This window comes from Tenrec ecaudatus, chromosome 2, assembly GCF_050624435.1.
Source record: "Tenrec ecaudatus isolate mTenEca1 chromosome 2, mTenEca1.hap1, whole genome shotgun sequence".
NCBI classification, from domain to species: domain Eukaryota; kingdom Metazoa; phylum Chordata; class Mammalia; order Afrosoricida; family Tenrecidae; genus Tenrec; species Tenrec ecaudatus.
This window is the reverse complement of record NC_134531.1, coordinates 205,111,726-205,127,497: the sequence shown is the minus strand read 5'-3', so window position 1 is coordinate 205,127,497 and position 15,772 is coordinate 205,111,726. Positions and strand designations below refer to the sequence as shown.

The 15,772-nt window shown below is 42.4% G+C and overlaps 2 protein-coding genes across 3 annotated transcripts in view; one reads left to right on the top strand and one right to left on the bottom strand.

The window, feature by feature from the left end:
* The window catches only part of SNAP47 (synaptosome associated protein 47), a 75,845-nt gene that overhangs the window by 23,947 nt on the left and 36,126 nt on the right, over positions 1–15,772 (bottom strand). For both annotated transcript variants that reach the window (XM_075542153.1, XM_075542154.1), the window contains exon 3: positions 4,599–5,089. In XM_075542153.1, the coding sequence (XP_075398268.1) occupies positions 4,599–5,089 (491 nt within the window). The remainder of the gene's footprint in view (positions 1–4,598; positions 5,090–15,772) is intronic.
* Positions 14,870–15,734, top strand: LOC142439634 (transcription factor BTF3). Its single transcript, XM_075542155.1, has one exon. It carries the CDS (start codon positions 14,968–14,970, stop codon positions 15,454–15,456), a length of 489 nt encoding a protein of 162 aa, XP_075398270.1. The 5' UTR covers positions 14,870–14,967; the 3' UTR covers positions 15,457–15,734.

Sequence of the window (15,772 nt, the reverse complement as noted above, 5' to 3'; positions counted from 1 at the left end):
GTACAACTTGGAAGAGAAGAAATAACGGGGCTGGCAAAGGGGCATCATCCTGTACTCCCCAACTCCAATATAACAGCAATAAGGGTGACTTTGGGAAATCCCCTCTGGGAGCTGAGCTTGTACATGATTAAGTTTCTAACAAAAGAAACACTTTCTTGCATATTGGCATGTCCTCTGTGAGCTCTTTGCTCCAAGTGTGCAATAACTGTGCCCCACAGCAGCAGCAGCAGCAGCACCACCACCCCAAGTCAGGCAGGCATCACTAGATGCAAATCCACTCTAGCTAGTCCTGCCAAGGCAGGAAAACCCATCTGTCCTCCTGGGTGTGCATCCTCTGTGATGGCTAGTTTTGTGGGTCACTGTGGCCACTCTACTGTTCCCAGGTATTCAGACACCCATCTTGGTGTTGCTCTCAAGGTATTTTGTAGATGTGATAGGAGGCCATGATCAGCTGACTTTAGCAAGGGAGAGTATCCAGTATTTTGGTTGGTCCAACTCAATCACTGGCAAGGCTTTAAGAACAAAACTGAGAGATGAAATTCTACCTGTGGACTGAAGCTTCATCACCTGCCTGAGGTGCAAGCCTGCTTGCTGTGTTCCTATAGAATTAAGACATGCTTGCTCAGCCCCTCCAATCACCAGTTCCTCTGGTTGAACCTTGGAAGACAATAAGCAAATTCCCAAGAAGTCTACTTCCAAAAAGGTTCACATGCTCCCAGGCCACTTCCTTTAGGCTGTGTCTATAAGTTCCTGCGCTAAACCGAAGGACAGTCCAGTTGAGATAATACTGTGTAGGTAGGACAATGGGACTGCTGTTCACACTTCCTGCTTCTCTCTAAGCTAGTCTCCTGCCTGGATACTCCGACCTGGAGCCCACCATCCTACCTTGTGCTTTGGCCCTCCTTGAGGACAAGGAGGGTACGATGACAATTTCTTCTCCTCACGTATAAAGCATGGATGCTCCATGCCACAAGCTATACTCAACACATTCCATCTCACGGCTGTGCCACGCCTGATGAGAAAAACCGTAACCATGGTAGCATGAGGGGTAGGAGAACAAGGCTGTGGGCTCTGTTTAAAGGATTGCCTTTTCACAAGCACCATGGGAGCATATGGTGAATTCTCAACAAGTCTGAACTGATTAACTAACGGACAGTGCACTGCACCTGGCCCACATGCTTGGGATCTAATCTCTTGCTGCTGAGGCCCCGACAGGAGGAAGAAGAAAACGGCAGTGTGGGGATGGTCCTGGCACGGGTTTGGGATATCAGAGTCCCAGGCTGAGCTCAGCAGATGGCCTTTACCCACAGGGCCAGGGCCTTCAAATCACTGCTCAAACTCCCGGCTACTGAGTTAATTCTTAATGATAGCAACTGCATAGACAGACAGAGCAAACTGCCCTTGTGGGTTTGCAAGGCTGTAGATCTTTACAGAAGGAAATTGTTTCATTTTGCTCCTGAGGAGCGGATGGTCAGTTCAAACTGCTGGCCTCCTGGTTAGCTGCTCACTGTGTAACACTCCACTCACAGGGATCCTTCAAATCAAGGGGAACACCCCTCAGCGTGTGGGACTAGCACAGGCAAGCCTGCTCAACCTTTTTATGGGCGAGCTTCTGCATCCTGCCTTGAGTTAGAGATCCACGGAAAACCTGGAAATGCCAAAAAGTGTAAAGTTTTAAAATAAATATTTCCAATATTCTCATGCTAGTGGGATTGCATCTACTATCATATATATATTCATATATAAATGGGGGGCTTGAAGTCATCTTGAATAACAAAAATATTTGTACACTAGAAAACACATTGGATATTGAAACTGATGGTAATCACTTAAAGGAAAAAAAGGAAAGAAGCAGATGAGTACTAAGCTTATCTCTAACAGATATCTGGTAATCACGACTAATAAGGAAAAAAATCACTGACAATATAAAAGCATTATCAACCACAAAGCTAATGTGGACAATGATAACATATTTTATCATTTCAAGATTTCTTTTTTTTAAATCATTTTATTAGGGGCTCATACAACTCTTATCACAACCCATACATTCATCAATTGTGTAAAGCACATTTGTACATTCATTGCCCTCAACACTCTCAAAACATTTGATCTCCACCTAAGCCCCTGGCATCAGGTCATCATTTTTCCCCTCCCTCTCCACTCCCCACCTCCCTCACGAACCCTTGATAATTTATCATTATTATTTTGTCATATCTTGCCCTGTTTGACGTCTCCCTTCACCCACTTTTCTGTTGTCAGTCCCCCAGGGAGGAGGTCACATGTAGATCCTTGTAATCGGTTCCCCCTTTCGAACCCATCCTCTATCCACCCTCCCAGTATCGACACTCACAGCACTGATCCTGAAAGGATCATCCACCCTGGATTCCCTGTGTTTCCAGTTCCTATCTGTACCAGTGTACATCCTCTGATCTAGCCAGATTTGTAAGGTAGAATTGGGATCATGATAGTGGAGGAGGAGGAAGCATTTAGTAACTAGAGGAAATTTATATGTTTCATCGTTGCTACATCTCACCTTGACTGGCTCCTGTCTTCCCCGAGACCCTTCTGTAAGGAGATCTCCAGTGGCCTACAAATGGGCTTTGGGTCTCCACTCTGAACTATCCCCCTCATTCACAATGATAAGATTTTTGTTCTTATGATGCCTGATACCTGATCCCTTCGACACCTTGTGATCGCACAGGCTGGTGTGCTTCTTCCATGTGGACTTTGTTGTTTCTGAGCTAGATGGCCACTGTTTACCTTCAAGCCTTTAAGATTCCAGATACTATATCTTTTGATAGCTGGGCACTATCAGCTTTCTTCACCACATTTGCTTATTCACCCGCTTGATTTCAAGATTTCTTACCCACCCAACCAAACTCACTGCTGTTGAGTTAATTCCAATTCATATTGACCCTGTATAGCATTTCTTTTTTATTATTATTAAATACCTTTATCGAGGGCTCTTACAACACTATCACAATCCATACATTCATCCCATGTGTCAAGCACATTTGCACATATGTTGCCATCATTTTCAAAGCATTCTCTTCCCACTTGAGCCCCTGATATCAGCTCCCCACTTCCTATATAGCATTTCTAAGGCTGCAAATCTTAGTGGAAACTGACCGCCTTATGGAACCACAAAGAGTTTGAACTGCTGACCTTTGGACTACAATTAGCAGCCCAATACTTACAAGATGTCTTAAGCAGGGCTCAAACACAAACTTAAGGGGAGAAAATGGCAGATCTGACTACAGCAAAAAAATAAAGATTTATGTAATGGAAACCAATAATACAGAAGTAGTTATCGCCTCTTAAGTCAACAAAGGTTTCCTGGTGATACAATAGTGGAGTGCTCAGCAGCTGAGAAAAAGGTTGGTAGCTCAAACAAGGAAAGACATGTGACCTGCTCCTGCTGTAAAGACTACAGAGCTATCATATCAGGATTGACTCAAGGGCACCCGACAATCACAACAAAGTTAACACGGGGGTGGGGTGTTTGTGTGTGTGTGTGTGTGTGTGTGTGTGTGTGTGCTGGTGGTGTGTGTGTGTGTGTGTGTGTGTGTGTGTGTGTGTGTGTGTGTAAAAGAAAAAACAGCACGAGGCCAAAAAGCAAGCACATATCAGATACTTAAAATTATCAGCAAGCAAAGAAATGAAAATTAAAATAACATTAAGTTGCCACATGACTCGAGGATGGCAAAACTAAGCAGTCAGATACCAAACATCGAAGTCTGTGCTGCTGCAGGAACTTTGGTGGTGCAGTGGTTAACACTCAGTGGCTCGCCAAATGCTTGGCAGTTTGAACCTGCAAGCGCCTTCATGGGAGAAAGATGTAGCAGTTTGCTTCTGTAAAGATTTATGGCCTTAGAAACTATGTAGGAGTTCTCCTCTGTCATATAGGGGTGCTATGAATCGGAATCAACTCTGATGCCAACAGGTTCTTATTGAGCGCTCTGGAGTCACACTCAGCTAAGCTCCCACCACCCCACAGGGAGATATTTGAGAGCCTGTCCACTCCACCCTACCAAGGAAGCACAGGTTCGACTTCATAACGTAATACCTTAAGGATAACAGGAAATACATGAAAACCAATGTCACTTAGTTTTCAAAGACACGATACCCAAATACAAACCCAGAGATGAGCTGGACAGACCTAGATTAACTATCATAAGCTATGCAGACATGCTGAGTAAGTACGCATGATGGTGGAATGGACAGCCATTGGAGCAGGCAGACAGAAGATGCCTAGTGGCTCTCCAGGTGAGAGACAGAGTCTAAGAAGCTGGCTTCTCAAATCAAACAGAGAAAAGAGACGAAAGGACAAGAGGAGGTGAAAACACTTACCACGGAGCTTTCTTCTGTTTGGAACGATTTCACCAAAGCCACTTCTATCGAGTATACAATGAGCCTCAGTGGTATGACATTCACAGATGCCAAGCACAAAGGAAAATGGCTTGGAAATTTTATTTACAAATCTGAAGTTGCTTTAAGTGATATTCTACATGAAATACTTACCATTGGTGTGCTGCACTGGACTGCAGTTCTGGAAGGCAGTGCAGTACAGTGCACAGACTGTTCTGCTGGCTACTCACCTGCATGCCAAGTCAAGTAACCCTTCTCTGCTGGGGAAGAGGCTCCGGTGCTTCTGGGCATCAGGGCATCTTCTAAAAACTCAATCTTCTTGCTGAACTGCACTTCTAAAATTGGGATGACCTCTGGCATTTTTGCAGATATCAAACGAAAAGATATGTCTGGCTTCCCAATAAACCGCTGGCGTATGCTAATTTCATACGGTGTGTGAACCTTAATGTCATCGACATCATCTCTTTCAAATCTGTGAATGAGCAAAGAATTTGAGTCATGGACTTCCAAGCCAGACACAAGGATGATAAGCTTCCCTGGTTTCACATGAGCCTCTGTTTTTTGGGAAATAACAGCGGGAATTTTGATGACTATTCCTTCTTTTCCAAAAGCTTCAGAACTAGACACGGAGGCGCCTTCCGTGGGCTTTGTTTCTGGTGGCGTCTTCCAAAGCTTGGAACTAAAAGGCCACCAAGAAGGAGATTCCAGTTCTGTGAGCAATCTAAAACAACACACAAAACACAGAAAACTGGGGTCAGTATATTTGTAAATAGTGGCACTTCTTTTGAAAACTGCGGTAACCTTTATAAAGCTCCATACAATATTATAATATTTCATTTCCACATGCACACCATGAAACAGAAAAGGCTGGAGTTATTACACCCATGTTTGAGAAAATGGAGGTTCATAGCAGTAAGCTTTGTTTTAGACATACTGTTAATCAGTAGTAAAGACACACAAAAATGTACACCTTTGAACAAAAATAGTGTTCTTTCTAAACTATGCTGGCTTGACATGTATAATTTTGACTCAAAATACATCTAGACTTTTTAATCCCTAGAACAATAACCCACTAAAACCTTTGGAAATACTGGAAGTTCGGTATCTGCACTGTTCAATACAGTATTAGGCTCACATGGCTACTAAGTACTTGGAATGTAGCTAATCCAAATGAGTAAATAATTTTAAAGCCTAAATGTGCTTAGTGGCTACTGTACTTGACAGCATGATTTCTAAAAACACAAAGAAATATAGCTAAAAAGTCAACAGGAAAAATAACGTGGATAGTAAACCAACAATCGATTCAATGGCAGGCCGGAAAGAAAAAGCAAATAGCAATGATCAGCTAGCTGTACCACGAAGAAAAGCAGCAGCAAGCTAAGATGGTGGCACTAAGCTCAGTCATAGCAGTAATCATATTAAAAGCACATGGATGAAATGTGCTGACTACAAGGAGTCTTGTAAACCCGGGTCAAAAACAAACAACAGCAGATGCAATCCAATTGATTTCTGGTTACAAGAGAGAAACGAGAAGGATGCAGACAAAGGGTGACATCAGAGAGGGAGGATGCATCAAGTTAAAAGTGAGGTTGAAGATAAGAAGATGATCGGGGCAAAGAGGAGCATTACCTAATAAAAAGGTGAATCCAACAGTAAGATTTAACAATACTAAATGTATATACAGCTAACAATAGAACTTCAAAATTCATAAGCTACAATAGACAAAACTTAAAACGAAATACACAATTAGAGTTGTAGATTTTAAAACACCCTCAATGATTGCTAAGAACAAACAAATGAGTAAGAATGTAAAAATCTTGAATACTATATTTTCCAACTTGATTAATATTATAGAAATGCCACCTCCAAAACTGATGAATACACATTTTCAAGAGTATCCAAAACACTTATGAAACATGCATATAAAAAGTCTAAATCAATTTCAAAGGACTTTATTAAATATAGAATATGTCCTGTCCTCATATAAAATTAGAAATCAGCAAAATGATACCTAGAAAATCCTCATACGTTTGGAAATTAAATACTTTTTTAAATATACTTAAGCAAGGAACATTTGAACTGAGTGATAATGAAAACACAATGCCAGAAATGGTAGAGTAAAAAGAAAGCAATCATGAGAGAGAAATGTATAGCTCTCAATGCAAAAATTGTAAAACCTGGAAGGCTTCACAGCAGTGATCTCAGCTTCTACCTCAGTAAGTTCTGGGAAGTGCAAACTAAACCTAAGAAAGGAGGGAGCAACAAATCAGCAGAGCTGAAACCAGGAAGGAGAGACAGATAGATATCTATGAGCAAGGCAAAGGTTGGTTCTTTGATTTAAAAATTACTAAACCACAAGGGAGAAGTAATCAAGAGAAAGAGAGAATGTACATTACCAGAGCTCAGAATGAAAAGACCACCACAGGTCCTCCAGAGGGCATACAAGGGGTGTGGTAATTACACTTACACAAATAACCTGGACAGTTGACATGAAATAGACAAAATGCCTGAAATACTCACACTTAGTTAACGGATGCAAGGGGAAAAAGCCCTATAAAGAAATGGAAATTGTAATTTTAAATCTTATCATAGAAAAGAATATGGTTCAGGTCGCTTCCCTGATAAATTCTGCCAAGCATATAAAAAGAAATATAAATCATACAAACATCCTTATAAGAACACTTGAGGGGCAGGGAATGTATGGATGTGCTTTATACAATTGATGTATGTATATGTATGGATGGTGATAAGAGTTGGATGAGTCCCTAATAAAATGTAAAAAAAGAAAAGAGGAGAAAAAAATGATTAGGGCAAAGACAGTACAGATGTGCTTTATACAATTGATGTATGTATATGTATGAACTGTGATAAGAATTGTATGAGCCCCTAATAAATTGTTAAAAAAAAAGAACACTTGAACTGAGATTATATCTAACTGCTGCTTTTTCTTCTATATTTAAAATATTTCCATTGTATGAAACTATTTTTTAATATTATATCTCCCTTATTTTAAGACGATTATGACTATTAAAGCTTTTCTGGGAAAAAAATCCTCATAAGAATAAAGAGGGAGTGCTGTTCCCATTAATTGTACCAGACCACTATCACTCTAATACCAAAACCCGACGAGGGCATTCATTACAAGACAAGTACAAAGCAAAATCTCCCATTAACAGATATCACTTCCTTAAGAACAACTGGCAAATCAAATAATACATAAGGACAATAACATAATCATGATCAAAGAATACTGAGTCAAAGAATATGAAGTTGGTTGTGCATGTGAAATTTTATCAATGTAATTAATTTAATTAACAGGAAAAAATTGATAGTTTAACAATAGATTTCAGGAAAGAAAGAACAACTTACCAAAATTCAAGTGTCATTCAAGTGAAAGAAAGTAGAATTAGAAGAATGTTTCCGCAGTCCAATAAAGGACACCACAACCCCAAAGGACAGGGTCCAACTGCCTCAGTGAGCTTGGGAGACGATACCTCTTTTGGGAGCAGGAAGACTCACCTTTCTCCTGAGGAGCCACTGGTGGTTCCAAACAGCTAACCTTGTGGTTCGTGGCCCAACAAATAATGCATTATGCCATGCTGAGAGTCAGAATCAACTCGATGGCAGTGACTTTATAAAGAACTAACACCATACTTACTGGTAAAGAAAGAATCACTGTTTTCCCTCTAAGATTAGGAAAAAAGTAAGACCGTTGGCTACATTTCTGAACTATCTAAACTTTGAAATAATTTTTTTTTTCAAAAAACGACGTCGCTATGAACGCTTGGCCGCCACAAGCCAGCTATCCCTGTGTTAACTTTTCTGACACCTCCTGCTTAAAACCCAAAAGTCAGAAGGATCGTGAGGCCCCACTTTCACAGTCTGTATTCGTACTGAAAATCAAGATCAAGCGAGCTTTTGCCTTTCTGCTCCACAGGAGGTTTCTGTCCTCCCTGAGCTCGCCTTATGAAATAATTTCTTAAGAGACACAGAGATCCAATAGCAAAGAGAAAAGTGCTATTAGCCTAAAGCATTTAAGCATAATCTTACCTCTGAAAAATCAATGTCTGACCACAAAGCTATGCTGATCTGGTGACAGCCCCAAGAACCAAAACAAACTTAAAAATTGAAAGAATATATATACACACGTGTGTGTTTCTTAATGTCTATGGTATGCTTTTCAAGAGAGTGTGCTATGTGCTTTGGACAATGTACGAACACCGTATCATAAACAGGCAGCTGATCAAGTGCAGCTGCTGCCGCCACTACCACCCAGAGCCAGTGTCTGCAGTAGGGGCAGTGCGCTGCAGCAGGTGCCCTGAGCTGGGAGGGAGAGGCTGCACAGCTGCTGTGTGGGTGAATGAAACCAGAAGGAGGTGAAGGAGTAGGAGCTTCTGGGGGTTAGGATGCACCCCGAACGTCCACTGCTGATTCACTCTGGGCAGCATGTAGAGTCTTTAAAATTAGGAGAAAACAGTACACAAAAGGTAAGTTTTTTTTCCCCGCTAGAGAGAGAAAAAAACCCTATGGATCTTTGAACATATATATGGTCAGATGTTGCCCAGAGGTTCAGTGGTAAGTACCTGTACATACATATAGCTGTGTACCTGAGGTTTCAACAAAAGCATACAAATATGCAAAAAAAAAAAAACCCCAGCAAAGTGTGAGCTATACCTAAGAATAAAAAGGGTCAATAGAATTTGTTCCTGAAAGGACTCAGATGTTGAATTTAATACTTCCAAATTTCAGAGATGCTACTATAACAAAATCCAAAACATTAAATGAAACTACTAATTTAATAATGAATGATTCATTAGACATCACTAGAAATATATGTATCACAGAAATTACATAAAAATGAAAATTATATAAAACCATAGGAAACTGATACCAAGGGCTCAAGTAGAAAAGAATATATCTTGAAAATGATGATGGCAACAAATGTACAAATGTGAGTGACACAATGGATGTATATATGGATTTTAATAAGAGTTGTATGATCCCCCAATAAGATAATTTAAAAAAAGAAAAGAATAATAATTTATAATTTATTAAGGGGTCACAAGGGTAGGAGGGTCAGGTAGGGAGGAAAAAAAGAGGTGCTGATGTGATCGAGTGGTCCCGAAGGGATCAGTTACCAGGCATCAAAGAACAAAATATCATATCATTGACTGCACACCTCCATGATAGGATCGCTGAAGACAAATGGGTGCATAAGCAAATGTGGTGAAGAAAGCTGATGGCGCCCGGCTATCAAAAGAGATAGTGTCTGGGGTCTTAAAGGCTTGAAGGTGAACAAGCGGCCATCTAGCTCAGAAGCAAAAAAGCCCACATGGAAGAAGCACACTGGCCAGTGCGATCACGAGGTGCCAAGGGACCAGGTATAAGGCATCATGCAAAAAAAAAAAAAGATATAAGTGTGTATATGTGTGTATATGTATATATGTATATATATACCATATTAAATGAAGGGGGAAGTGCAGAGTGGAGACCCAAGGCCCAAGTGTCGGCCAATGGAGATCCCCTCATAGAGGGGTTTAGGAGAGGAGATGGGTTAATTAGGGTGCAAGGTAGTACCGATGAAGAACACAGCTTTCCCCCAGATCCTGGATGCTTCCTCCCCCCAACTACCATGATCCGAATTCTACCTTGCAGGCCTGGATAGGACAGAGGCTGTACACTGGTACATATGAGGGCTGGAGGTACAGGGAATCCAGGGTGGATGATACCTTGAAGACCAAGGGTGTGAGGGACGATGCTGGGAGAGTGGAAGGTGAGTGGGTTGGAAAGGGGGAACTGATTACAAGGATCCACATGTGACCTCTTCCCTGGGAGAGGGACAGCAGAGAAGGGGGGAAGGGAGACTCCGGATAGGGCAAGATATGACAAAATAACGAGGTATAAATTACCAAGGGCACATGAGGGAGGGGGGAAAAGGGAGGGAAGGGAAAAAAAAAGAGGACCTGATGCAAGGGGCTTAAGTGGAGAGCAAATGCCTTGAGAATGATTGGGGCAGGGAATGTATGGATGTGCTTTATACAATTGATGTATGTATATGTATGGATTGTGATAAGAGTTGTATGAGTCCCTAATAAAATGTAAAAAAAGATAAGAGGAGAAAAAATGATTAGGGAAAAGACTGTACAGATGTGCTTTATACAATTGATGTATGTATATGTATGAACTGTGATAAGAATTGTATGAGCCCCAATAAATTGTTAAAAAAAAAAAAGAGGAGCTGATACCAAGGGCTCAAGTAGAAAGAAAATGTTTTGAAAATGATGATGGCAACATATGTACACACGTGTTTGATGAAACTGATGTATGGATTGTTATGAGATAGAAGAGTCCCCAATAAAATGGATCTATACCAAATAAAAAACCATAAGAAATAAATTAAAATTCTCATTAAAAATTATATGCGTGACAAAGTGATGTCATTATGACATAGCAGCTCCCAGGGCCCAGGCCCAACAGACAAAGTAAAATGAAAACAAGCAGAAAGTCGCAGGATCAACGCTGTCATAGCTCTAGCAGCCCAAGTGCACAGCAAGCTAGCCAGGCCTGGATCGCAGAAGCATACAGTGACACACAAAGGGGAGAGGGCTCAGGGCAACCTTCTGTACCATTTTCCAGCTAATTTAAAACTGCTCTACAACAATAAAGTCTATTCATCAAACGGCAAGCAAGTTTTGGTTTTCTATGTGCCTGTGCCACATCCCCTTCCTGGCACAGTGACAACCTTAAAGCTGTGGCAGCCAGCATTGCCAACGAGGAACCCAAGTCCTTGGCTCTGAGGAGAAAAGATCTTATTCATAAACTACTGTGTGTGTCTGTTCTAACTTGTCTGGGAGCTACCTGAAGACTAACACCAGGGGCTACGTCGAAACTTGAGCAGAAAAGCTGCAGACATTGCCTGAACACTGTTAACTGCCTGTAGCTGCTTGTGGCAAAGAGTGGGATTGAGGAGTACAACAGACGGGGAGTACTAGGAGGAGAGCCCAGGAAGAATGTTTCTGGGAATGAGGGCATTCAAATATACCAGGGTATGAGGGTGGGTTTTAGAAAGCCACAGAATGCTCAGGACAAGATTCATACCCAGGCTCAAAAAGTAACTGAAAAGACTCTATGCTTTCACCTAGGGTAAGCCTGGCTAAGTATTTAAAGAGTACGCTAACACACAATGTGGAAAGAAAGTGGGGACATTACAACCAACCCAATAGAAAGATTTTTAAAGATTTTAAGGGAATATGAGAAAGAGTTGTATGTCAAAAAATTAGATAACTCAGAGGAAATGGACAAATTCCCGAAACACATAAACTCCTTTGAGGTGAAGTGAAATTACTTAGTGTGGCTCTTGGAGCTAGTGTCTTTGGAATGCTCGCCAAATGAACATGCAGGTAAGGTGAAGAGGGCTCTCACTCAGGGATTGGTCAGTTTTACGATTCCATTGGGTATAACGTGCTTATATCTTGTTGGAGGAAGACAGAGCGCCCATAACTCTCAAGAAGGAACTACAGCAGTGGAGCACGTGCCAGAGTCCCTCATGAAGTGGTGGCTGCCGCCGAGACAAAACACACTGCAGCACCAGGCCCCTGAGAAGGAAAAGGAGCAAAGGCCACAGAGAAAGTAAAGCTGAGCGAGTACCTTTGGGCAAGAGGCTGGCATGCAGAGAGGGGTGCCTTCTGGGTAATATCAACACTTGAAGAGCTTTGTAACACTTGACCGAGCAGAGCAGGGGCAAAGGGGTCGCGTGGTTGAGAGGCTGAAGACCAGAGAAAGACATGCCTGCCACAATGGCTGAGACGAGGAACTGCTGCACACAAAAGGACCACAAGCTGGCTTTCCTTATTCTGACTTGAATCCTGTTAACTTTCCTGATAAATCCCGCAACCGTGTCTGTTATCTGTGTTTGCTATGGTCACTGCAACAGATGCTGGAACCTAGCAGACAAGGAGAGTGACCAGGGTCAATCTTTATGGGAGCAGGCCATCTCATCTTTCTCCCTCAGAGCAGCTGCTGGGCTTGAACTGCTGGTTTTAAGGTAGCTGCTAGTTTTAATGTGTAGCCCACTACCCCACCCTCAAAAAGTGAATATTCCTGCAAAGGGAAAGAAAAGACATCCTCAAAGAATATTAATCTTCTTTTAATTAAAAATATTACTGGATAATCTTTAAAACCAAATCCTGAAGTCCTAGACTAGAAGACTTGACTTGAAAATTCTACCAAACATTTAGAGAGGTGATGACAGTCTTATATAAACTCTTCCAAAAACCAGCAAAGGGAGGAACTTCCTAACTCATTCTACAAGTCAAGCATTATCTTGGTATCAAAGCTGAAGACACCCCAAAAAAGAGAATTAAAGACCAACAGCTCTAGAGCGTCTCAAGGCAAAACATCTAACAAAACAATAGCAGCGATCAACTTTAGACACATATGCAAAGTGTTGTAAGCCATGATCAAGTGGGACTCAGACCAGTGGTACAAGGTTGAGTCAACATTAGAAAACGGAACAATGTCATATCCCACATTAATAGAACAAAAGATCTAAATGATGATCTCGAATGATGCTGTGTCAGAGTAGCCAGCCTCTAACGATCGTGGGCGTCCGCAGGAGCAATTGGATGGTTATGCTACATAAAGATATAAAGATGGTTATGCTATATAAAGAGAGAATGGGAGAAGTAAGAGAGAAGATAAAATAAAGGAGTCACACACATTTCGTGTAGCATGCTCACCTCTAGGACGGCCATGATCTCAGCAGCCAGGCCCATGCAGAGGGAGGGAGGAGATGGGAGGGGGCCTTTTATTCCTGACCAAGGCCTATATAAACTTAGGGGTGTGCAAGGCACCCTGATTACAGGTCAGCACATACGTCACAGGAAGGGGATGTACAATAGGCAAGGGGATGATCTGGGGGTGTAAAGTAACAGGAAGAGGAGGGATTAGGGGTACACATGTGACAAGATGGGCAGACTTAGACTCAAGATGGCGGCCTAACCTTGATCATCCTTGAGTGGGCTCAACCTTGTCTCTGGGTTCTCCTTCAGAGATGAGTGGGACCTAGTTAAGGTGGGACAGACTACACTGTCTGATTGCTCCAGATGGCTGATACCCCTCAGGAAGATTAACCTCTAAGCACTTGTGTTGACCTCCAAGTATAGTCATTTACCATGTGTAGCAAGCAGCGTATTAGGTATGGCATATATTTGGGAGAGACAACCTGGGGAAAACCCCTTTTGCGTTCCACAATGCAGAAAAGGTATGTGATAAAATCCAACACCTCTCGCGATAAACTGCGGTGCAGTTAATCATTTATGGCTTACACATCCTGAGTGTGTGCTCACACTCAATGAGGGGGACAAAGTGAGGATCACCACTGGATAAATTCCTGCATTTTCCAAGAGGGTCTGAGGAAGAGGAGGTGGGGAGGCTGCTGGCATTGCTGTACAATCCCTCCCCATACCCCTTAAACAGCTTCTTCCCTTCGAGATGTTAGGGTCCCAGGACTAGGACTGCAGCCGTGAGCATCAGAAGCAGAGCTTATCCTTCAGCAAGAAACTCACTACACCCCTAAACCGGATGTCAGAATTCCCTCGTGGCTGAGATATCCCACTAGTCTTGTACCTATGTAACGTCGGCCAATGTAAGGAGAATGGACTGAGGGGGAAGCACTTGCTAGTCTTGCTACCAGCCATCTGGACTGGCACAGCAGCTGAATTTGATGTCTCTTCCCAAGGTGGAAAAGCTAGGGTGAAAACAAAGGACACACTGGAGAAATAAAACTAAAGGAAAAGAAATGAGTTAAGCAGCAGGGAAAGTCTAACATACTTATTTCTCGATAGAGACTAGGGACAAGGGAATAACCTTCCCTCCGTTAAATTTTATCAGGGAATAGAAAAAGTAAAGTTGATATAACTTTAGTAGAACCCGAGCAGATTCAATGAAACATTCTTGTCTCTTCAGAGTCCTGGGTGTGTCCATAGTAAAATCATTAAAGGGGCTAGTGGGTTGGGAATGCGACATGATGGGGCAAGGGCGATGGTTAGAAAGGTGAGGAGTGGCCTTCAATGCAGGGAATTATTTGACTCTTCTGGATGGCTTTCTTCTTTTTCTCATTGCCATCAAGTCCATGCTGACTCACAAGGACCCTAGAGGATAGGGTACAACTGCCCCTGCGAGTTTCCAATACTGGAATTCTTTAGGGGAGTAGAAAGCCACACAGAGAAGCTCATGGTTTCAAACTGCTGACTTTGCAGTTAGCAGCCCAATCACTACAGCAGACACAGTCTTTACTAGTCCAGTCACATGATATTTTTCTGGGTCTCTGGGTAACAAAGGTAGGGGAAGATACTGATTGGCTTATGATTCAACTAGGAGTAATGGTTAACAGGGTTAATTATGATTGGCATCCTACTGGGTAAAAAATGAGACACCTCAGAAGGGGGTGGAGTAGGAAGGGTGGTCTCATTACCAGTAAGAGAAGAGCCAGGGGATCTTGCGTCCCCACGTGTGTGCGCCTAATCTCAGCTGGTCTGCCAAAGACCCCCTGAGCGCCAGCCCTAGCCCCCCGCGTGGCCCCATTTCTGCTCCGACAAGATGAAAGAGACGATCATGAATCAAGAGAAACTCGCCAAACTGCAGGCACAAGTGCGCATTGGTGGGAAAGGGACTGCCCGCAGAAAGAAGAAGGTGGTTCACAGAACAGCCACAGCAGATGACAAAAAACTGCAGTTCTCCTTAAAGAAGCTCGGGGTCAACAATATCTCTGGTATTGAAGAGGTGAATATGTTTACAAACCAGGGAACAGTGATCCACTTTAACAACCCCAAAGTCCAAGCATCACTGGCTGCGAACACCTTCACCATCACCGGCCATGCTGAGACAAAGCAGCTGACAGAGATGCTCCCCAGCATCTTGAACCAGCTGGGCGCAGACAGCCTGACTAGCTTAAGGAGACTGGCTGAAGCACTGCCAAAACAATCTATGGATGGAAAGGCCCCACTTGCTACAGGAGAAGATGATGATGATGAGGTTCCAGATCTTGTGGAGAACTTTGATGAGGCATCCAAGAATGAGGCTAACTGATTTGAGTCGACTTCTGGGAAGATGAAACTTCAGGAAGTGACTTGGAGCTGCTATTTTATATGACTGCTTTTTAAATTTGTTTTGTGTATGGATCTGATAAAATCTAGATCTCTAATATTTTTAAGCCCAAGCCTTTCGGACTTTGCAGCTCTTTTACGTTTCGCTTACACATGACTCATTCTTTGCAGCCAGATAACGCTGAAGAAGCCTGGGAATAAAAGTTGAAACAGAGGTTAATAAAATTCTTTGCCTAGTAAAAAAAAAAAAAAAAAAGAGAAGAGCCAGGGATGGAACATGTCCTCTGGATCCTGAGATA